General features: G+C 43.5%; 1 protein-coding gene across 2 annotated transcripts in view; it reads left to right on the forward strand.

Moving 5' to 3' along the window:
• Positions 1–3,097: 3,097 nt before the first annotated feature.
• Positions 3,098–24,257, forward strand: part of septin9a (septin 9a) — a 62,837-nt gene continuing 41,677 nt past the window's right edge. Inside the window, exons 1-2 of one of the 2 annotated variants that reach the window (XM_080487547.1) lie at positions 3,098–3,461; positions 12,074–12,136. In XM_080487547.1, coding sequence (XP_080343673.1) covers positions 3,440–3,461; positions 12,074–12,136 — 85 coding nt within the window. In that variant the 5' untranslated portion in view covers positions 3,098–3,439. Of the gene's footprint in view, positions 3,462–12,073; positions 12,137–16,023; positions 16,427–24,257 lie in introns of those variants that run through there. The other variant, XM_080487549.1, reaches the window with a different exon arrangement.

Raw genomic sequence — 24,257 nt, forward strand, 5'->3', positions numbered from 1 at the left:
GATTTTGTCACTGTGAAAAAGCCTCGCTTTTAGTTCTTCCTTCACTTGTGTCTTTGCGCAAGCAGAGAAAACGCTTGACTGCAGCAGTTTCCAAACATGTCAAAACATGTAGCAGGAAACATCAAATCGTATGTGGTTAAGAGCCCGAGCTACAAAAATAGCGTGTAACAGTAAGAGGTAATAATCTGCTGAAGTTTTACACAGCCAGTAATTCTGATGAGGCCCTTCTATGTCTGTTTAACACGACCTCTGGCAATCAGCTTTGACGCCTCATACTAATAGTTGCACTTGATCAAAGATTAAAAGGTTCTGTTCTTGACACGTAGCTGCATTTCTTTGTCGGAGGATGTTTTCGTAACACTGTTATTCTGAAAAAGAAAAAAGAGAGTGTCACACTTTTCAGAAGTGTGGGCAGGTGTCAGGTGAGAGGCTTACTTTCTGCTTTCATAATTACTGTCTGAATGATGTTTTGAATAACTTTCAGAATCGGTCTCTGTCTTGTGCACATAATTGTTTTTCTCCTTTCTGATTAGCGTTCATAAGGGCTACACTGACGGTCACAGGATGTGGTTGCAGCTTGTTGCTTTGCACAGGTCTCACAAACACAAAGGTAAACATGGTCAGTTTTGAGGAGTTTTTAATCTTCATTATCATGTTAATCCTTTTAAATAGACGATTTTTCCAGAGCTGTGCAAACGTATACTAGATTTAAGAAAAAGGAATATATTTAAAAATCAGCACTGATAACTTTTGGGTGTTGAAACACGCAACTTCTTATCTGCTGCAGAGAAACCATAAAACCATGCTACGATATTGGCGTGGGTAATGCGGTGGAGATGTTGTGTAATTATTGCACTGTGACTATAGCCAGAGTATCCTGTACCAGACACCGCCAAAGCCACTATCCTAACATTTGTGCCATTGTTTATCTGGGTGAGCAACTTTAAATGGATTTTGTTTTTGAAAATCAAGAAGCTGCAGGGTGAATATAATTAGGTGTGTAATTTGATATTTATTCCCACGTAAAATGGCCATGCATGATCATCACGATATTACAAATTACAGCGATCCTAACCACCATATAAATTTGTAACAAATGGGACTAACTGTGTAAATTTTCCAAATATTGCCAGGCACATTGGTTAAAGTATGTATACGCACAGAAGAATTGATTTGAGACCGTTTGAATCGTTTTTGTCCTTAACCATCCATGCTCAGATGAACCAGAGAGGCGTGACCAGGCTTGAGGTGGTTTTGCAGTGAAACTTTTCAGGCTGGCAAAGGAAACAGCAGGACAAAAGTGGATTATGCAGATGTGATGGATGCAGACTGAAAGACTTGAGGACCTCTGCTGGCCGGAAGGAGTGGTGCACAGAAACTAGAAACAGGACTTGGAGCTGAGCTGTGAAAAGGAGTCCAGGCTCAAGGTATTAACCCACTCTCGCGTCAAGTCTCGCAATGGGTGAGGCAATTAGATTGAAAATGATGAGCTCAGGGGTCAACGTGATGTAATACATGAGGAAAATAATGCTTTACAATGCTTTGGCCTCATTTTCAAAACATTAAAAAGCTCCAGTTAATGTACGTGAGCCATGCTCCACACACATGCATGTATTTATCATAAGCCCATATATATAATCTATGAACGGATAATTTATCTTTGTTCATCATAGCCTGCCTTGGTGTGGCATAACCGGCCTCTCTGTCTGGGTAAATTCATAACTTCCAAGAATTATCTGTATTTTTCTGTATTGTGTTATCACAGCGCATACACTCAGTCGATATTATTACTGACACAGCTTCTTCCTTGTGTTTTTTTGGGTCATGCAGCTTGCCGTTCTACCCACAGATGACGTCCCTGATGTGCTTCAGTCAACTTTCAGTGTCAACAAAATGTGAGATGTCAGCGGGCTGCCGCTGCTGCTGTAGGTTGCCTCAGGAAATGATGAAGCTTGTAGACAAGCGAATTTTGCTTGATTTGAAAAAACAAAACAAAAAAACAACAGCTATTTTTTTTTTATTTGGTATTTTGTTATTTATCATTTTATGTTGAGAGGAAATATGTATACATGTATTGAAGATTTACCCATATCCTTTAGTATATTTTGTCGGGTATCCTTTTAAATATACTGTACATGTAGCCTGGACATACAGAATGCTTTATGGCACGAAGGGACTCTGTTTGTTGGGCTAGAAATATTTTGAAATACATGCACTTGTAATTGTTTCGACTCCTGGTTGTGTCAAGACTCTTCCCAGTTAGAATATTGTACTGTTTAGATTCTCTGTCCAGTAATGGAGGTTCCCCCTACAATGTGATTGGCCACTCTGTGTGCTGACCCAGTTGTCAACAGTTAAGTGAGGTCAATCATTGCGAAAAGTTCCCACCAATATTCAGGATATAAATCTCAAACCGGAACGTTAGTTGGACAGGAAACGTAGACCTAGAATAATATGTCACTGATTTTACTTTGAATAATGCATCACACTCTTACGTAAAACAAAACCTGCCCAGAGAACTTTGCATGAACTGCTGCGCCCGTTGTTTTGGCAGAGAGCACTTTGCTCTGAGTCCTCAAACATCTCCTCAGAGCTGATGTTGAACTGCCGATTGCATCAGAGCAGTGAGGAGCCAGGATGAGGACGACGAGGAGGAGAAAGAGAAGGAGCCACCACAAGAGTCACTGAACTGCACCTCTGTGGCAGTATGTGGATTTTGGGATTCTTGTAAACTTGAAGCAGGTCGCCACAGTTGACATTTGAGACCTTTGAAACATTAAAGGCTGTGCGAAACGTTCTGATAGAATATCTGGATAGATGTGGGCTCACCCTGTACGCGGTTCCACCCAGACACTGACAGTGAATATGACAGTTATCCACATGCGCGCAAAACCTCCCTAAACGTTGTGCAACAGAGCAAAGCGCAAAACTGAACACTAAGATCACCCAGCTTCAAAAATAGATCAATTTTGCTTAAAAAGATTACCCACTAAGTGCACTTTAAATATCACTCAAAGACTTAAATCCATTCCTGAGCTTTAATAGGTGAACCCCCCCACTGTTACTGTAAACCACTCCCGCTCCTCCTGGATTGGGCGTGCGTAAGGAGCGCAGGTGTGATTGTTTCCATTTCCAGCGGAGAGTCTCCTCAAGTAGTTCGAAGTCGGGATAAAAGAGGAGATTATACTCAGGAAGATCAAATAAGACAGTGTGTTGACCTTTGCCAGGTGCGTTTTGAAAGTGAATAGCCCAGAAGTGCAAAAAGAGGAAAGGCGCGTCAAGAGAAACATACGCTGGAAAAGTCACGGATACAAACGTCAGTTTGACACACACAAACACACGCGCGCACTTGAGAAAAAAAAAAGAGCGTATCATCCAGAGTTTACACTTCCAAAGTCAAGTCCCACTTCACTGCTAGGAGGAAACGACAGCAAAAGCCATGAAGAAGTCTTCATATACAGGTAAGCCAGTTACGTTGAGAGAATATGGATATGATTAAGCTTGCGTAATCTTGGAAAGTGTAATATTGTTCTAGTCTGAAAAAGCAAAGTGGGTGGCTGTGTAACCATGGTCTAAACAGTGGGAAAATGATTGTCAGAAGTGGATTTTATAGCATGATTAATTACATTTTTATTTAACTACAGCAGGAGTGAACATTTTTTATTGGCATTTTGTTAAATTTCCCTTATTCAGACATGCAGACAACTCATGGAGCAGTGGGTGTGGTTGAGAAACTTTTTTTTTGTTGTCTCAGGTTTGGATTCTCTGATTGACTCTGACATCATGACAGAAAGTGGCCACTAAAAGCTGAGCTTCTTTATTTTATTACGGGAATAAAGGCCAAAATGTTGCCATCAGGTCTTCTCATTTCTGTTTTCAAATTGAACAAGATGTGTATGTGCAAATATGTGTGCCACAGTAGAAGACAGTGAGCTGCTAAATCAGTGGAGATTGACAGACTTGCAGTTGCTCTAGTCTGCCAACACATACTTAAATAATGACCTGACTTACATCACTACAAAAAGTAGCTGGATTTGATTCTGGATGCCAGATGAGTACATGCTGGTGTAGAGGTGATCAAGTAATGGGACTGCTTGTTGTGCTTAAAAAATCTGATAATTCATTCATCTTTTATAACGTATTATCCCGTTGAACGATTGTTGTTCCATTAAAAATTGTACAATTAAATTTGGCAAAACCCGATGCATATAATTGAATTGGTATGACTGCATTATGATGACAATTGCTGTTTCCCAAACTAAAAAAAAACTCCTCAGCAATTCAGGTTACAACCAAGGTTGTTTGTGTAAAGAACACAGTCTCCACTGCACTGTGGACGTGTCCATGTGACATCATTGGATCTCCTCTTCCTGCTGTCATTTTTATTCTTTCCCTTGTCATTTTGCCCTCTTTCATGTCCACCATATTTGTTTTTTTCCATCTCTGCTCACTATCATCTGCATCCTCCTGAAAAACCTCCTTCCCCTCTGTCTCTCCCTCTCTCTAAGCTCTGGGCTCACTCCAGTGTACACAACCCTATCCCGCTGGAATGCCGGCTTTCCCGGCTCCTCTTCCCAGAGCCTTTATGCGATGGAGCGTCCGCTGGTTTTCCATTAGAGCCGAGCACATGTCGGGTCATGCCGCCGCTCTCTTCCTGCGTGTGTGTGTGTGTGTGTGTGTGTGTGTGTGTATGTGCGTGCTGTGCGACGTGTGTGGAGCTGTCACATTCTTTGTCAGAGCTTCCACTTTTGGAATAGTCTAATAACAAAGTGTGTATGTCGTCTGATGTATGTGTGCGTTGTGAAAGGCCTTCCTCTCAAAGGCGTAGGGGTGTTTGGACAAGCATCAGAGATGTGGAGGGGTGACTTTCACAGAGGAAGGTCGGCTCTTGTATCAGCATGTGTGTGTATGTGTGTGTGTGTGTGTGTGTGGCCGTGTATATAGTACGCAAATGTCATTGCAGGTACACATACACAAACAAGGAGGCGCTGCATCTGACTCTCTTGAAGACTAAGCTTCATGTGCAGAAATGTGTACGTAGCACATTGGGATGGATGGTTAGTTGTTTATGCCGTCTGATGTGCTGATGTGTGTGTGTGTGCCTGTGTTCACTCACGCAACCCCTCACCACTGAACCCCGCCGTCGGAGCCCATCCCTGCCTTGCACACCACTCCCTCAAGTCGTTTGGATCAATGAGTAACCCGCATGAATAATAGCCCACTCAAACACACTCACACACACACACACGCACGTACCCACACAGGCACGCACATACAGAGTCACTATTTTCAAAGTAGCTCCATTCCTCCTGGTATGTGCTTTTATGTCCCACTCAAAAAACACACACACACACACACACACTTTATTCCGCTACTCAAACTTGTGTGACAAATGTTTCACTCTGCGCCCCACTATGACTTTTTAGCCTGTTTATACCGGAGAGTCAGAGAGGCTTTCATTCAGAGCCTAAAGCTATTGTTGGATGGTAACTTGAAAGTCAAGCAATAAACTGTGTTGAGACATATTTGCCCTGTCATCTCGCAGAGCATGCCGAGGATGGTCTACCCCTCAATTTGGCTTCTTTAAAGCCTGTGAATAATGGACTAATAACGTATTGGTACACGTGGACATGCATGCACGGTGTGTTTTTCAGTGAGCCAGAGATTTGACTTAGAGTCTCGTCATTGCAAATGGCTTCACAGATCAGCGATGAAGGTTTTTGAGAAAAGCAGATGGAAGACAAAAATGTTGGTTTATTTCTCTGAGATAAATTAAACCATAACGTTCCATTCTCCTTCATCACAGTTGGCCTGTCCATCTTTGATCTTCCTTACATCCTTGTGCGGCGTGCATTGTCCACATCAAAAGAGCAAACCATGCATGAGACCAGTGCTACTTCCCAAAGCAAGGAACACGCTCTAATACCTACTTCTTGTTTGCACATTGTGTTAAAAGATTTATTTCCCCCTTTTCAATGATTTCTTAATGTGCTCTGCGCACAAACCTTGCGATTTCAACACAACTTCTCTCTGTTAGACTTAACCACAACCTAAGATGTAACCACAACTCTTGAAGAAGGTTGGAAAACATACTTCAATTCCAACCACTCAAAGGAAAATGTACTCGGATATCATGCTAGAATACTAGACCAGAGTGCAGGCTGACCAAAACAGACGTGTGCTGCTCTGTAATGGATTTGGGGAGGTGTGTGTGTGTGTGAGACATGAAAGTAACCATCGGCTGCACCATAACACGGTGTCACTGAGATCCTCCGCAGTGTGGAGTCCTTCTGACAACAGGAGCCCCGCAGTCTGCGCCTTGTCTCTGTGCTGTGTGCACGGACCTCCCCTTTCGGAGCCTGCTCTGAAGTGTCCACTTTGCCCTGTGTTTATTATCTGCAGTCAAGAATGCACCTCTGAGATGCTGGCTGCTGTTGGGGGTGTCAACTGATACGACAGACCTGCCTGCACTGTAGGCCCGAAGGCCGGGAGAGCGCCCGTAAAAAAAAAAACGATAATGGCAGGCTCCCGAGAAGTTCTGACGTGTGGTAGAACATGTGCACTGACATCTACGGGTCGGAGAATGATGAAGTGCAGACACACAGGCATTTGTTCAGCAGTGTCAGACCCGGGAGCCTGGTGTTGTTATCTCATAAACTTTCAGACTTTTAGAAATATCTGCAGGAAAAGAAAAAAAAGGTGAAGTGTTTCTGTAAAGTGGAGCCAGAACCCACGCAAAATAAATAGAAAGTCCATTGTTAGGCAGGAGCAGCCTCATCCTGTCATGACATGAATAAATGTTTTATTGCAAGCAGAAATCAGTTTCAGTGTTGGTGATTCATATCAGTGAGAAGAAGGTGTTGGGGAGGTAAAGTTTCCCCAAATTAGCGAGAGAATGTCTAAAAGCCCCGCTCAGTATAAATCTCTCGTTGCGCTGCTCCTTTTTTGTATTGCAACAAACTGGAAGTTCGTTTAAAGTGCTTTGCATCGGCGCGTCTAATCTGTATACTTTTCTTAGCTTGTTTGCTGACTTCAGAAACAAGAGAAGTGACGAAAAGGAGCTCAATATCGTAAAAGGAGAAGAAAAACACAAACTTTGTCCAAACAAGTATCTGTACATGCTTCAGTGTTAAGGTGGAATGGTGCTGTTTGCTTAGCTGTCTGCCCCCATGTCCTCCATGCAAATGAAAAAAAAAAAAAAGAAAGAAATCTCTGCAAACATGTGGATGTTAATACCCTTAAACTCTGTGGTAAGCCCAGGATCTCTTTGCTCCTGTCAGCACATCCACACAGTCAGTCACTCATTCGGTTGTTCACCTGTGACATACAGTAACTGCACATTTCCTGGGGGAGGTTTCAACTCATAAAGCACTCTGGGCAATTTAAGTGACTCTGTGGGATTTAACAACCTCCCAAGAAGGAAGGCTGATCCTTATCTACCACACCAGCATTGTTTTATTGACTCCGGTAGTATCCTGTCTGACGCGGCCCGAAGCACTTTTATATGCTTTAATGTGAACCTGTGTCGGCTCTGGGAAGAGCGCAGCAGGATAATGTGTGTTTTAGCAAAGCTGTGTTGGTTTTCAATGAGCACGATGAGTGAGGAACAGGTAGGAAAAGGTGGAGCCGGCCTATTCCTTCGGCGCCAGAACTGCAGCTATTCATTTGGGAGGAGTGCAGTTCAAGGTCACGGCCAGTTTTCTTCCCCAAACCACGTGTGTCCACATGCGCAGGCGAACCTGTCGGTGTGTGGGTGGGTTCGGCGCGGTCCCCCACTCCGGCGCTGCTGCCAGGTAAAAGTCTTATCGGGGCTGTAAAAACAATCTTGAAAAATGGCTGTCTCGTCAGTCAGTCTATCTCGCTGTCGTTCGCTCTTTCATTCACTCGCCCTCTTTCTCTTCACCCACCCCCCACCCCCGCCCCCCCGGCTCGTTCGCGGGCGGAGTTGTGAAACGCCGCGTTTGCACCGTGTCCTTAAAAATGTGTAATGAGGGCCGTAAAAACACAATGGAACAGATGTGTAAAAGATAAAAACGTTCGGGGAAACAGGTTGGAGTGATGTTAAGCCTTCATATAATTCCAACTCAGAATTGTCTATAGTTGAAACAGCTTTAGATTCCTGAAAGGAACACTTACTATACTTACTATAAACATGTAGCTCAAAAGATAAACAGGGATATATATAGCTGATTACAAGATGTCCTTCAAGTTTTTCAGAATCCTACTAAAGGAATTCATAGATTGCAAATCTTAATTATGTACATAATTTGTATTGCAATATTAATTGAAATTGTGATATTAGATATTTTTAGGGCAGTGCAGGTTAGATAGATAGAAAATGTTCATCAATACGAAGTTTTCTACACCCCCAATGTTTTCTTTTTCATTATTTTGAGTTAAAAACAAGGTTAAAAGACAACATTTATCAGAAAACGTTCTTTTTTTTTACATTGCATTGTCGTAGATACGCTTCAACAGTATCTGATTAATGTCTGAATCAAAACATAATCTGTTGCTAAAGGGAAGGGGTGGAAGTAAAAGAAGACAGGGGGAAAGGGAGGGGAGAGAAAGAGGGAGGGAGGGAGGGTTGGGGGGTTGAGCGTTCCTTCACCTCCTCTGTCCTCCAGCTCAAACATGGAAATCGTGGCCTCCTTCAGCAAACACATAGATCTCAGGTGTGTCCAAATAAGCCAGAGCGTGCATTAAAGCGTATGTCTTGTAAATCATTTCACCCTATCTCTTTGTAGGCTGTCATTTGTGTGTGCGTGTGTGTGTGTGTGTGTGTGTGTGTGTGTGTGTGTGTGTGTGTGTGTGTGTGTGTGTGTGTGTGTGTGTGTGTGTGTGTGTGTGTGTGTGTGTGTGTGTGTGTGTGTGTGATTGATGTTGCGATTCGAGGTGTGTTTAAGTGCAGCACCCTCTTCTCTGTGTTTACCGTCTCTAGTCATTTGACACCAATAACTAATCAGTTCACATATTTGTCCAGGCAGAGCCATGCACTTTACCGGTCATGGTACATGTGCGCTGACACAAGCACATACTCGGCCCCACTAAACATGGCAATTGACATCAATCAGTTGAGGCCTACAGCAAATACACAGGCAGCTTTTAACCGGGTCCACAATATGACTCACAACGGCACTGGGAGCAGTTTTTTTCCATCGGCCGCCACGCTGATCTCATTCTTATGTATCATATGCATGTAATGTCCTCTGTTGCACACAGTACTGCCATAAGGCAAACATAACCTCGGAAGATTACAAATCACCCTGAAGGGATAAAAGACATGGATGATAGTTGTACGTGTGCATGTGTGCACATATACTTTTGTGGCCCCAGACAAGACTGTGCAGGTGAGGTGAGCAGCAGCCCCAGCGCGTGCACACACACACACACACACACACACACACACACACACACACACACACACACACACACGTTTGTATCAACATACAGTTTAACTTTGCAGGTGTCACCCCTTTTTTCGGTTTGTATTCCGGCTTGCTGAGATTAGCTAATGCATATTTGCTTTATGTGTGTCAGCGCTGTGCCCTCACTTCACTTAAAGCCGCACACCACAGGCAACGCTGAAATTATATAGCCGCAGTGCCAAATATCAATTAATCAAGATTTTAGGCTTTCAGTGCTTCAATCGTTCACTTTGTTTAAATGGAAACATTTATTGGCTTCGAGCAGTTTGCCTTGCGATTGTGTGTGGGATTGTGCATGTACGTGCACGTGTGATGTGTGTGTGTGTCTTAGACTCGCATCTTTTGATTTTAGTTCCAGCTGGAGGGGAAAATAGTGTTGAAATATCTCTTTAGCCATGAGTCTCAATCGACTTGACTGCCTATTGTGGCAAAAAAACAAAACAAAGACACTTAAGTTTAAGTTAAATATTGAAGTAAAGACTTTCACTTTGAACTGTTGGTGAATCAGCTCAGTTGAGGACATCATTATAGTTGTAGTTTATTTGTTTGGTCCCAGTGGGTTAGTGCGCAATCAGATACACACTCTTATCAAAGAACTAGGCCACATACACACACCTACACAATCTTCTCACCCTCGGTCTGGATGATTAGTTTCAAGGCCTTATTTAAAATAACATCAGATTATTTAATTACCGACCGGTTTTATTCACTATGTTTCCTCCTACAAAACTTACAGAGGCCCTTGCAGGCCAGGGCAAGTACAATTGAATAAATGCTAACTGATTATGTTCAACAGAATCATTCATATTTTAATTGGATAACCCTCTGCACATCATTCCAGGCAGTTTATAAGTGCAACACCAATATAATCTGGTGAGAAGCAGTTGGGCTCGATGTTACTGTGAGAGCTAAATTAAGTGTTGTGGGAGATTGAGCTGAGGTTGCAGTTACAGTACGTCTTTATTTACTTTCCTCTCAGTGAAGAAAGGGAACCACTCCAAACTTCCAAAGCTGCTCTCTCTCTCACACTCTGCCATGTGTGTGTGTGTGTGTGTGTGTGTGTGTGTGTGTGTGTGTGTCTCTGACGAATCACACAAGCTTTACTCATGTCTTCCAGTCATATCGTGGCACATTCATTCCCCCACCGTCAAAGGTTTGCGGTAGGAAGTATTTCTAAGAACTTGAAAACAGGACGGGACAACTGACTCATCAGCCGCCGGATGAGCAACTTACCTCATCTGAGTGGCTCTGGCTGAGTCGATGCAGGGGAGGCCTTGGCGGTGTGCGTGCATGCAGAAGAAAAGAGCCAGTATGTGGCTGATCTATACGAGACGCGGCATCCCGTTAACAATACTCTGACGATGCATTATCAAGTCATTCTCACTATTAGGCCCATGTTGCTCAGTGTCTTTACATGAAATGTGTGTTTAAATTGAATTGAGCAAATTGATCCTCACCCTCAAAACCTCAGTTTGATTGGTTTTAAGTGGAAATATTTGCTGATATCAACCAAAAGATGTCACACAAACACAGCAAAGCAGTGTTTTGCTCACTGTGAGGAAATGCAGACCAAACGAAACACAGTCAGAAAGTCATGTTATGAGATTGTGGTATTTGAGGTGTGGGATGAGAATCTCTTGTTGTGCCACGTTGAGCTGCAGCAGCATGAAAAGTCAGGGGGTCAGAGGAATACCTTTCCTCAGCGTGAAATCTTCCAAAGAAAAAGGCGGAGGGTAAATCTATTGGCTCATTAAAACGCACCATTTTCAATTGTTGTAAATGTGGTGGAGACAAACTTTGAAATGACCTTTGAACCATTGGTGTAAGAATTGTGACTGTTCCAAATTAAAGCATCCGATCATGAGAAGAGTTTCACGTTCTATTGCCTTGGAATACCGATGGTCATTAACAATTAAAATCTCATGATGTGAAATACATGATATGAACCCGTCACGAGGTCTTGACCAATTCGAATTCCATTTCTTCTTGATCCTGTGAAGCAGAATTGTCTTAACGTGCCACCGTTCCTCCAATCTGAGTGAACGTGAGCTGAGGTCAGACCACCACGGGACAGGTTTGTTTTGCCCCACTAATGATGTGTTGTTGCAACAGTAATCCCTCAACAGTCATTTGCTCTGCGGTCGGACAATAACAGCAATCCTTCAAACACCGGCTCATTCTGTGTTTCCACGTTGTAGTGGTAGATTATTTAGCCTCTGGGAGAACGTGAAGTAATGGTTTTCCATCTGGCGCTGATATGTTTTGTTGCTTTGTTGACTTTACTGGATGGTCGTGTTCAGAGCGGCGCTGAACTGGCAGCAGGTGTTCCTCAAGGACGATTTGAATCCACTCGAATGTGTAATGTTGGACGTGGCCAGGGGACAGACATATACCAGGGTGGGCTGAACAGCTGATTTTCCCTTCAATGCTTTGCAACTATGAGAATCTTTCAGTTCAGTGCAAAACCAAAGCTGCCACCCAGGCTGCGGCAGAAAGTTACTCTTCATATACAGGTTATATATTTGCACTCCTCGAACATGACCTCAATTCATCCCAAAGAAACTCTTCTCAACTAATTCTCACATGGATCGATGATGTCACAGTCTGGTGAATGAATTGAACTCATTTTGTCTTTCTCTTTACAGCACGATCATCCAGCGCTCGAGTGAGAAGAACGGAAAGGGATGTGTCCAACATCACAAGTCCCAGTAAGTAAAATAAAAGTGCCCCAGAGTCATATTCTACCTCAAGGTTTTTAAACTGTGCAGGCGATTCAGACACTACAGGTAAAGGCTACAACTTCTTTGATTTATCAGTTAAAAACCTCTCAGCTGAGGTGCAGGCGCTCCACTTTTTTCCCCAAACAATGACTCCTAATGTAGAGCATTGGCATTAAGAATTCACACTTCTGCTTAAAAGTTAGTATGAGACAAGGTGCCCTTAAAGAAAATTAACCATCATTCTACGCCATGTTGGGGATAACTACCGTAGTTTTTAAATAACTGTAGTTTTTCTTGATTCGATTTCACATCATTTCCCGAGGTATTTGGCGGGTAGCTTGTGCCAGGCATCTTAAAGAGCCTACCAGAAATATTCTGTAAGTTAAGATCTTTTTACTAAGGTCCCACACTGATTCCAAGGTGTTGTCTATGTCTGTAGATTTAGTCTTTGTCACACTGGAGTACGATGTGTTTAGTTCCTCCATGTCTATAACGCAAATATTTATGTCTATATAGTTGTCATCCATCCATCCATCCATCCAGTTTGGGCCTTTGTCAAAGCCAAACACTCCCTCTCCCATCAAACGATCACTGTTTCTGAAGTGTTTCACATACGACAGTGTTTCGTGACCTGCAGCATTGATGAGGTAATGCCAAACAGCTGGGCAGGTACGGTTTCCTGCCCAGATAACAGCTGATTGCAGGCGACAGGACCAAAGTGTCAAAGTGTCTTACAAAGAAAGACGTGACCACGTCATTGTCACTTCACGTCTTGTTTACTCAATCTTATTCGAGTGAAAACGATTTCCTGCTTATATAAATTCACTATCTCGCATTTCAGTCTTTCTTTGTATATTTTCAAATTTTTCTATACCTGTATATAGGTTATAATCTTGTTCAATGACAGTATTTTTTAAATAGTTTACAAATAACCTGCCAATTTTTCAATATCCAATCCCTTTGTTGGGTAAAACCATAAACTGATCTTGTGATGGGCTTTGTGCCTTGTAATGGTGCGCTTAAACAAATTTCGCGTGATGCATGCTGTGTCTTGCAAGATGAGGTCATTTCCTCTTGCATTCATTTAAAACACCCCTGTCTAATGAAAACAAGCTCAGAGCTTGTGCATGTGTACAGACGAAAGAGCTGCGCAGTGACAGTTACTGGAGAAACTGGAGGGTGACACCTTTTGTGTGTATTCATCCAACAGATAGCGAGGAACAAAAGATAAGAAGAATACAGGCAGGGAACAGATTCTGACATGTAGTGCACTGAGACAGTGTGTGGGGGGGGGAAAAAAAAAGTGTCTGAAGATCGATCAGAACAAACGAACAAAGAGTGTGATGATTGATCTAAAGGCATATGTACAATATCATTTTTAGTTTTAATGGAACTGTATTACCTCTTCTGCTCAGTATTCCCAGAGCTGCTCACTATCAGTTTTGGATGTACGAGCAAAGGAAACTATTTGATCTGGCTTGCAAGTGGAACATCTGAATCTGCAGGAACACCTGGAGCAAAACGCAAAGTGGATTTTTAAAGCAAAGGCCCACAAATCAAAGAACATTAGCCTAAGTTCGTTTCAGGGTATGTTCGTGTATGTTCGTGTATGTTTCCATAATCTCACAGATTGTATGTGTGTTTTGCTTTTATTTTATCCGTCTTGTATTTTTGAGCTGCCGTCTTTTATCATCTGGGGATTGCAGAAAAAGACCAGCATGAGGGGAGCAGATGTACAGTCAGACACACACGTGCACGTCGACAAACACGCTGCCACAAGCTAATATTATACACACACGTACAAGACGCTGGGAATTGCTTAAGGCAGCTGATAAGGCCGGGCTGATCAGCAGACCTCCCTGATGTTGATACAGTTGCCACAGGGCATGTCCGGGTGTGTGTGTGTGTGTGTGTGTGTGTGTGTGTGTGTGGGTGTCCGTGTGTGTGTGTGTGTGTGTATATGTGTGTGTGTATGTGTGTGTGTGTGTGTGTGTGTGTGTGTGTGTGTGTGTGTGTGTGTGTGTGTGTGTGTGTGTGTGTGTGTGTGTGTGTGTGTGTGTGTGAGTTTACAGGGCGACGCTCCATACAAAACATCTGCCAACACAGCAGATTTACAAGTCAGCAGGCATTCGCTTTGGCCATTTCATTGGATGAATTACACACACACACATGCACGCACGCACGCACGCACACACACACACACACACACACATGCAATTTCAATAAATCCAATCTTATATGAACTTATAATAGATGAATATGTCCACCAGTGTTGTGCAAATTATTGTGAATGTGTGCCTGAAAACACAAGGTAACTTAAAAATCATCGAGTTACAGGGTTTTCTGGACTATAAGTGCACTTTCTTTCCCAGCTCTTTGGCTGGTCATGTGATTAATAGGTGTACATTTCTGTGACACACAATATATTCCATCATATGATCAACAGATATCACTAACTTCACGAAACTGTTGGAGTTCAGGCAGAGTCTTTCTGTGTGGAGTTTGCATGTTCTCACTGTGCATGTGCGGTTTATCTGGAATTCATGTGTTTCAAAATTGCCAAAATAGGAGTGAATGCGAGTGTGGTTGCCCGACTCTCTGTGTTTACCTAGTGGTGGACTGGGCTCTGTCCAGTGTGTACCCTGGCCTCACCCATAGTTAGCTGCGACTGGCTTCACCACCCTGGAATGGACAGAGCGATAGAGGAGAGACGGATCTTATGTGGGTGAAGCTCATATCTGAAATATACTGAATGTCATTCCAACTTTTATGGTTCCTGTAATACTGTTACTTTATAACAAGCTATGAATGACACTCATATCTAAATAATGAAATGACTCCTCCTTTGTAACAGTGATGAGATAAGATTATTATTGTTACCACAGCCACTTACAAGCAACATTTAAGTTATACATTTACGTTCCACTTAATGTTAATGTCACACACTTCACACTGAATATGTATCAAGCAAAACTATTGATATGACCTCATGGTTTTAGGTCATGTGTGTGTTATCTTTTCTCATTCCTGTAATATTTCATCTGGTGTAGCTGCTCATGCACACGCTTTCGCTTCACCCAGTTATCATGTGAGGCATAATAAAGATATGAGCAGAGTCATAGACGAGAATGAATGATATACAAAGGCACAAACACACTAAACTCCCAACTAACATACACAGACGCCGACAACATGCCCGGTCACTGGGATGGTGTGTGTTGCTCAAGACCATGGACTGACATGTCTGAGTGTGTTTGAGCTCTCTATCAGAACTCAGACGCTTGCCATGCGACCTCTGACCCCTGGCGCTGTGCGAGGGACGTGCCAACAGTCAGAGGTCATCTGAGTTTCCTGAGCACACATTTCAGAGAGCACACACACACACGCACGCATGCACGCACACACACACGCAAGCGAGTTTTCTCTTTGAGTCAACAGTGGTTTCTTTCTGTCCTCATACCGAGACACATTCTTGTCCCTCTTACATTTATGATAGTCCTGGCAACATGTTAGGGAAGTGTGTTTTGATTAGGGTTTTTTTTCCTTTGCTTCCGTGTCATGTTGTTTTTTGTACATCAGTGTTGTTTCAGCGGGCCATCACCCTTTCACCAACGCACAAAGGCAGAACTGTGTCTAATTCATCATGAGGAACTCTAAAGATAGTTAAAGGAGGACATTCACACCAACTTGATAAGATTACAGTTGGTATCAAATGAATCAATGCAGCAGGGCACGCACACACACACACACACAAGCTCGCGCGAGAGTGAGCGGTAGAGTTTTCAAGTCCGTCGGGTTATTTCTGTCTGTAAGGAGCCTGTCCATGTCACATGGTGGAGCTAATGGTTTCTATTTTCAAGATACAATGCTGCTACAGTCTTTTGGGGTGATCTGAAGAAAGAGACGGGAAGAGAGGGAGAGAAAGAGACAGGGAAAGAGGGAGCAGCGAGCGCAACATATGATAAGCACATGGGGATGTCGTAATTCTGAATTCATTAGCAAGACACACTGAAGGAATCAAAGTGGGCAGAGGGAGGGAGAACAGAGAGCCCAGAAGGAAAGAGAGAGTAAGAAGAGGAGGAAGAGGAACAGAGGGAGGGAAGGAGTGAGAGAGCCAGAGAAAAGGGAAGTCTAAAAAAAGGCAGAGAGAGAGGGAGGGAGAGAGAGAGAGAGAGAGAGAGAGAGTGTGTGTGTGTGTGTGTGTGTGGAGTCAAAGAGCAGATACTACATGTGGCTGTGGAGGGAGTGATCTGGTTATGGAGGGGGACAAATTCTCAGGTAAGATAAACCAGGGATCGCCCATCTTTTCTTGAGTGTGGCTCAACGTGTCACTCGGCTCTTTAACTGCGATTCAGTGTCTTTTTCAGTGTGAGCCTGAGTCCATTTTCCCCCTCTATGGTATTTTCCACTCTCTCATTCTGTCCTGTTTGCTGACTGCATGTTTTCTTTGGGGTTTGGAGCTGAAACTGGGAGCTCTGTGGGGGTTTGTGTAGCAGCTTTAGAGGACCTGTTTTGGTTTGTCTGTCTTTATCTGTCCAGTTCCTGTAGTGTTTGCACACTTATCTGTTTTTGGTCTGTCCCCAACATCTCCACCCGTCCTCTGGCTGATTGTCTCCTGTTAAAAGGCTTTTTTGTCCTTGCAGGTTGTCGGTCAATCTGCCTGTCTTTTCGCATTTGTCTGCTGCTTTAATTCTGCACTTGCAAACACTTTGAAGTCACTCAAAAGCAGCAGTTCTCTTTTTTGTGTTTTCCTCTTTTTCCTTTCTAAATTTTCTGCGTCTTCTTTGGCATAAAATCAGGAAAGAGCTCTGTCTGAACAGTACTACTCTTGTCCCCTGTGGCTTTAATCCTGCAATGACCATCAGTCAGTTTCTCCTTCAGTTAACAGGACGATGAAAGCCCTGACTCACTTCACTCGCACCACAGTAAGACTGACCATTAATAAAAACGCTCACATCTTCTGAACTGAGTCACTTGACTTTCCCTGTTTGATGCAGTTAACAATATACACACTGACACAACAGATTGTCCACCGGTGTGTGTGCATGTGGGGGTGTGTGTGTGTGTAAATATCCATGTGTGCTGCGCATTATGTTAAAGCCATCAGTGCAGTTCTGCTGTCTGCTTCTTAATAGTATTTTTATGAGTGAGAGTGTGAGTGTTGTAAAAAAAAAAAAAGCTCTTTGGATGTGAAGCTATCTTAGTGGAAATGGTCAGCTGCTGGCAGCAGCACGTGTTGTTTGTGCGCGTGTGGGCGTGTGTGTCGATGTGGGTGATGTGTGTTTGTAGCACCTACAATGTGTGTGAAATGCGCGTGTAGATGAGATCATTGACAAGCGAGTGTGTAGGTGATGGAGCTAATTTACCCTGCACTCCCCCTTGTCTCCAGGTGCTTCCTTCTCGGAGCTCCGACAGTCTCAACAGGACACACTCTGTATGTGTTTGTTTTATGTTTCACTGTCCACTCGAGTGTTTATGGATTTACATTTCCAAGTGTGCGTGTGCGTGTGTGCGTGTGTGTGTGTGTGTGTGTGTGTGTGTGTGTGTGTGTGTGTGTGTGTGTGTGTGTGTGTGTCCCAAATACAAATACTTACTATATTAACATACTTTATTATACATACTATACTAAACTTGATTTTCCATTTCGTATTTTTTTTTTAATAGATATTTTTGTTCTTCATCTTCTTCTTTCTCGCCCTCTACACGGTTTGTTATTAAGGCTCTTCTCTTTTTTCTTCCTCCTCTCTGACTGTCCGGGGAAATAGCACATAGAAAAGTAAGGCTTACTCTATCTATTGTCACAACTTGTGAATGGAAGACAAAGAAATAGTCATGTAAATACATGTAAGGCATTTGAATTGGATGAGGTGCACTTGACCTCATGCCTGCTTGTGTTTTCTGTTTCGAAGAGAACTGGTAGCCACGCAGAAGAATGATGATTTAGCAGATTGACCGGAAACAGCTTATCCAGCCACAGCCTTATTTACAGACAAACTCTGTAAGTTGTGACAACAGGGAAATACTTCACTGAAGAGGAACTATCACATGTAATAAAAGTATAAAAAGTAATCTAGAAAGTCTTTGGGGGGATTTTTCCATTTCATTTGGTAGTTCCTCTTCAGTAAAGTATTTCCCACAATTTGGAAAAAATGTTTCTTCTACCTCCTTAAAGCGAAGAATTACGGTACTTTTGCCAATTATGTTTCACCCACGGGCCATCTCAAACAATACCATCCAGGATAGGTTTACTGGTGGCCTCCCAGTCAGTTCACTTCTCACTGATCACTCATGGTCATCCCTCCCTGGTGTTCGTGCTGCAAGGCTGCCTTTGTTTCCTGCATTTTTCCCGCCCCACGTGAATCAACAGTGATGATACTCTGAGCGGAAACTCTCCGACAACCACAGAGGTTGTGAAAGCAGCATGACAAAGCAGATGTGTCCCATTAATTGCAGTCACAGTGAGGTCAGCTGATGAGGTTTGAGACTGAAATCTGTGAGACACAATTGTGGCCAGAACCACACTGAGCTCCCGGGATCAGAATATTTGGAATAAACACTCAACAACTTGTCAGAACATTATGCTGCCCTTTATTTAATCCACTGGAGGATGTCATTCTTCTTGAACTGGGACAGAAAAATTGTCTCTTCCAAATGTATTTAAAACTTCACCCACCAGGTGGCGGTGGAGAGGCGAGTAGGCCTTTGAATGTTCGCCTCTCATTTCAATATACAAAGTTATTATTTTGCTGTATTCTGTTTGGACATTTTTCACCAGCCTGCTCACTTTCACAATATCAATATTGATAGATTAAGCAAGAAGTAGGTTTTGTGAAAAAGAAAGTCCCCCATCCTTTATCCCAGTGAAACTCCATTGGTGTTTTGGGTAAGGTTGCCGAGGCAACATGCTGAGCAAAACAATATGGGCCCTGCAAAAGGAGGAGCAACAAAGATGGTGGTGACAATGCTGGGTTGTTGACGTACTAGAGGGAGAGAGACAGACAGAGAGAGAGAGAGAGAGAGAGAGAGAGAGAGAGAGAGAGAGAGAGAGGGAGAGATACCGACAGAGAGAGAGAGAGAGAACAAGAGAAAGAGGCCTATAGAGACTCCTCTGATGCAGGACAGCTGCTTTCAGTATTTACCAAGTCATCCCACCCCATGCATTAGGGAATGAGGGAACACACACACACACACACACACTCACACACACACACACACACACACACACACACACACACACACACACACACACACACACACACACACACACACACACACACACACACACACACACACACACACACACACACACACTCAAGCGCACGCGTAGGCAGCAGCATCTGTGTCGAGACGCAAAGAAAAGCACTGAGCAAAAGCAGTTGGGGAGATGTGTGTGTGTGTGTGTGTGTGTGTGTGTGTGTGTGTGTGTGTGTGTGTGTGTGTGTGTGTGTGTGTGTGTGTGTGTGTGTGTGTGTGTGTGTGTGTGTGTGTGGGTGTGTGTGCTTGTGTGCTTGTGCCATTGCTTGTGCCTGTGCTTGTGCTTGTGCTTGTGCTTGTGCTTGTGCTTGTGCTTGTGCGTACGCGTGTGTGCAGTGCAGGCAAGCCATGTTTCCAACAGGTGCTGTATTTGATTAAAGTTAGCGGAGCCTGGCTGGGTGCTGATGTTTAGCATTTGGTTAAGGGCAGCTGTTGTCACTACAGCTGTGCATATACTTTAGATTAAGCTACTTTACCATGTGCGCCCCGAGGCCTGCTGGAGGAGGGGTGCGGGGTTTATTTATGTGCACGTGTGCACAAAACTATGAAACTGTCCAACCTGCTGAGCTGAGTCTGTAATGCCCCAAATAATCCAGCTTTTTTCACCACGTATTTGAAAACATCTATTAAATTGAACATTTTACAAGCTTCTTGCTTGTTTTTTCGCTGCCATTCTTTCCCACATAAAGATGAAAACTGGGATTTATCTTGTGTAGATTGTGTAGAACTCGTTCTACTTCCTAGTTTCCATTGAGGTTCGGTGTCACCTCATACTGAAAATAACATATATTTTCCTATCTATTCTGCCTGTTGTAATGGCAGGCACACCTCTCCCCACTGCTTTCCTCTACCTATTGTCTGCCCCATCTCTATCTTCCTTAAGAAGCCAGGTAGAGCTTCAGATTGTCGAGGGTTGCTGTGTAAAATTGCTCTAAATACGAGTAGTGGACTCACAGCCGAACCAGCTTTCACCTCTTCCAGATGGCCTATTGGATACGGCCTGACTCATCGTCTGCATCGAGGCCAATAACTCGTTTGTTGTTTTAGGATGAACTCAGCAGGAAGCTGGAGTTTCCTATGTAGAGGGTACTGGTAATGTTTAAAATAACTATGATTGTCAAAACCTGACATGACCTGAAAATAATCGCATTCCATATAAAACTGGAATCCAAGCCTCGTTGATTCAGTGTTTTTGAACTTTTATTTAGGACTAAACTGATAAATAACCTCTGAAATAATCACATAATCGCAAACCTATGGTAACAGTTGGCATGTGCGGCGTTCACCCAAAAACAATTTGTGGGTTATGCCTTACTTAAGAAACATTCAGGCCTTTGGACAGGTAGAGATGGACATCAAATCCCCAACCTTGGTGTTGTAATGTAACCCGATTCACCATCTGAGATACAGAACTCCCCCAAAACTGGTTAAAACCAATTCTTTTTGCTTAAACAGATGATGACAAATGACAAGTGTATAAATTTAGTATTTCCATCATTCTGTGATTATTTTTGTTCTGCTGAATCCCCCCCAAAAAACTGCAGCAATGCAGTTGCGTCACAGACATCCCTGGATGGCTTTCAAATCCCAAGTTTGGTAGTTCATTTCCCCAACTCGCAGCTGTCCGTGTGTCAGAGTGTCCTCGAGCAAGACGCTGAACCCAAATTTGCTCCTAATGGTGTGCGAGCAAACGGCTGTTTGCGTGTGAACTTATGTGAATGTGAAGAAGGAATACGTTTCATTCCAGTAGAAATTCATTTACCACTGCCATCGATTGCCACCGGGGGTCTTGGTTGACCTCGCTGCAGTCTTTCAGGTACACCCGGAAATCAATCTTCCTGGCACCGAGGCGTGTTGATCTGTTGCTTTGTATGCGCGTGAGTGTGCATGGGAGCACTTGTCTCTGTGTCTGTTAAGGGGCTGCTGACATCCGCAATCTGTCGTGACACTGGCATTGCCCCAGCAACTGCCACGCTGGCCTGGCATCCGTTTATAGAAGGTATCTTCCTCTCCTCCCACTTTGCTCCTCTCATTTTTCAGCTCCGAGAAGGGCAGGACCCGCTTTAGAGCCATGGTGGTCTGGGTTTCTTTAAGCAGTTGGCGGCTGTCTCTGTCTTTCTTCATCTGTGCGCTGCAGTGCAATATAACACCGGCAGCTGCCTATACAAATACATTTTGTGTGTGACAAAGCCGACAAGGAATAAGGGCCATGTAGATTAATTATTGTGTATCGCAATCATACACCAAATAAATGTGCTATTGTAAATTGAAATGAGTTAATCTTGCTCTAATTCCTACTCTACTACTCAAAGACTTCCATGATGATGCAGCACGGTTTCAGAGCTGAAAAATACAAAACAATGTCTCATCATTACTGATCTGGCGTCAACGTGTCCTTCTAAAACCTCTCAGTCAGATAAACATTTTGGCGAGTGCACGTCACACCCAAGGTGTGTGTTCTGCAAATAGCAGGTACAGATTGTTTCTTAAGACCACTTGCACATGGCGGGAGTGACTGCACGGCTGCTATGATATGAATGAGGTGCTTCGCGGGGTGAAAAAACATTCTGGTCCTCTCCCTATGTGACAGTTGTTACAGCAGATTGGATTGGCGCTGTCTGGGCTTGCCGGGGCTCGCAACGACACGCAGCAGAGGGAAGTGTTCCTGTCTGTGTGTCTGTGTGTGTTTATCAGGATGTCCTTCTATCTCTGCGTGTGGACAAATATTTGTTTGAAACCTACTTGGCCCGTCACCACAGCTCCTCTGGTGGTTCGGACTGGGTTTCAAGACGCCGTGTTGAATCGGGTTTAATTCAGGGTGAGGGTGTTGGCTGAGGAAAGGCATTTTGTTGTGGTGAGTGGATCAGTGTGAGTGCTGGGGAATTCACTCTGTCAGTAAGGGCCTTCACAAAGACAGATAGATATACGTACGTGTCTTTCTCAGTGAGGGGGTTGGGTGCATGTGTGCGTGCTTGTTTGGATTGTGTCATGTGTCCGCTGGGCATAACATAAATTCTGGGATTTGTATGTTCATTTTAAAGAAATATTCAAATAGAAATAAAAATCACACACACACACACACACACACACACACACACACACACACACACACACACACACACACACACACACACATACACACACAGGAGTGTGTTCGGAATCTGCCACACAGGTGCTGGGGGCAGGACATGCTGTGTGGCTTGAGGGTGTGTCTAGGGCAGGAATCTCCCGGTGTCACGGCCTCTTATCTCCATACAGATTATATTACTGTAAACTAGTGACATGCTCCCTCCTACACTGTTGCCTAGGGTGACAGATTTTATTTATAAGTACAACGCTGACCTCTACTGGAAAGAAGTGACATATTGAGGGAGGCCTCAGAGCTCGAGGAGGTAGGCTGAGGCTTTAGATGTCGTGGATTGAATAGGACAGGAAGACAGGTTGCATATCTGTCACAGAGCTGGCAACACACACACACACACACACACACACACACACACACACACACACACACACACACACACACACACACACACACACACACACACACACACACACACACACACACACACACACGCAGAGCCGCATAGTTTTATCGTCTCCTTGCAAAGCTTAGTGACAATACATTCATTGTGTTGGAGCTGGGGTGTTTGAAAACATAATCACCTTGGTTGAATGTTTGTGAGTTTGTCTCAAACACAATGCAACTTGGATAGTTTGCACATTTCATATGTGGGGAATGTGGTGCATGATGTGGTATTTTTCAGGACTGTTAAGCCCCATTTGTTTCCAAAAAGCAATGTGCTAATGTGCATTCATGCACTTGAACACAACTGTGTTAGTGATCAGTCAAATTAACGAACTCAGCAGTAAGTATCCAAACTTTGATTCCAATGTAAGCAACCATTTGGCTTGCCAAAGGCTTTATGATGAACTGATGTGTCACAGCAGTCTTTGAAGGTTGTGCAGGTTTTCTTCTGCTTTCCAACTCCAATTATGTATTACAGCTTGAATCTGTTTCATATTTGACTTTATAATTTTCTTTATCTTAAAACACTTTTTTAATTTATAATTTCCTGCTATTATGTGATCGTCATCTTAAGACTGATTTGGTTCGAAAACAACACTTTTAATTGAGTTTAGAGTTCTGCAAGAAGTGGAATCTCCCCACATGCCCACACACACTTCTGCTACTATTTAGCTGTTAGTGTTTACAGTGTTTTACTAATGAAGGGTTCAGAGACCAGCAGCAGAGTTTTCCCACTGCAGGCCTGTGGCTGGGAAAAGCTGAATAGTTGCCTCAGGGGGGTGAAAACACTAAGGGTCACACTACTGAGTAACTCCAGAAGGTAAGAACTAAAGTCAAGGAAGATTTCAAATGGCACTTTTGGTTGGAACTGTAAAAAAACAAAAAAACAAAAACACCAGTTAACTGGTTATGAATGTACTCAACTGTTCACAATCATAATGCATTCATTGACGCACAGTCATCCCCCTAATACCACATCCGTCTCAGTTTTTACCCTTCGAGCAGACACACGCACACACACACACACACACACACACACACACACACACACACACACACACACACACACACACACACACACACACACACACACACACACACACACTGACTGATGCCCCTGACCACCCCTCCCCCTCCGCCCCCTGACACAGAGGCTCATTCACATGGTCATTAAGTCATTAGGCTACTTATTTATTGATGTCTGCTTCGAGAGCGACTGAGCATGTCAGACAATCTGCTAACGGCCCGTACGAGCCCGTCCTGACCATATTAGTGCATAGCGTGGACTGGATCTGTTTATCTACCTACTGTATAGCTTTACCACAT

The sequence above is a fragment of the Lipophrys pholis genome (assembly GCF_963383615.2).
Source record: "Lipophrys pholis genome assembly, chromosome: 19".
In the NCBI taxonomy this organism is placed as follows: domain Eukaryota; kingdom Metazoa; phylum Chordata; class Actinopteri; order Blenniiformes; family Blenniidae; genus Lipophrys; species Lipophrys pholis.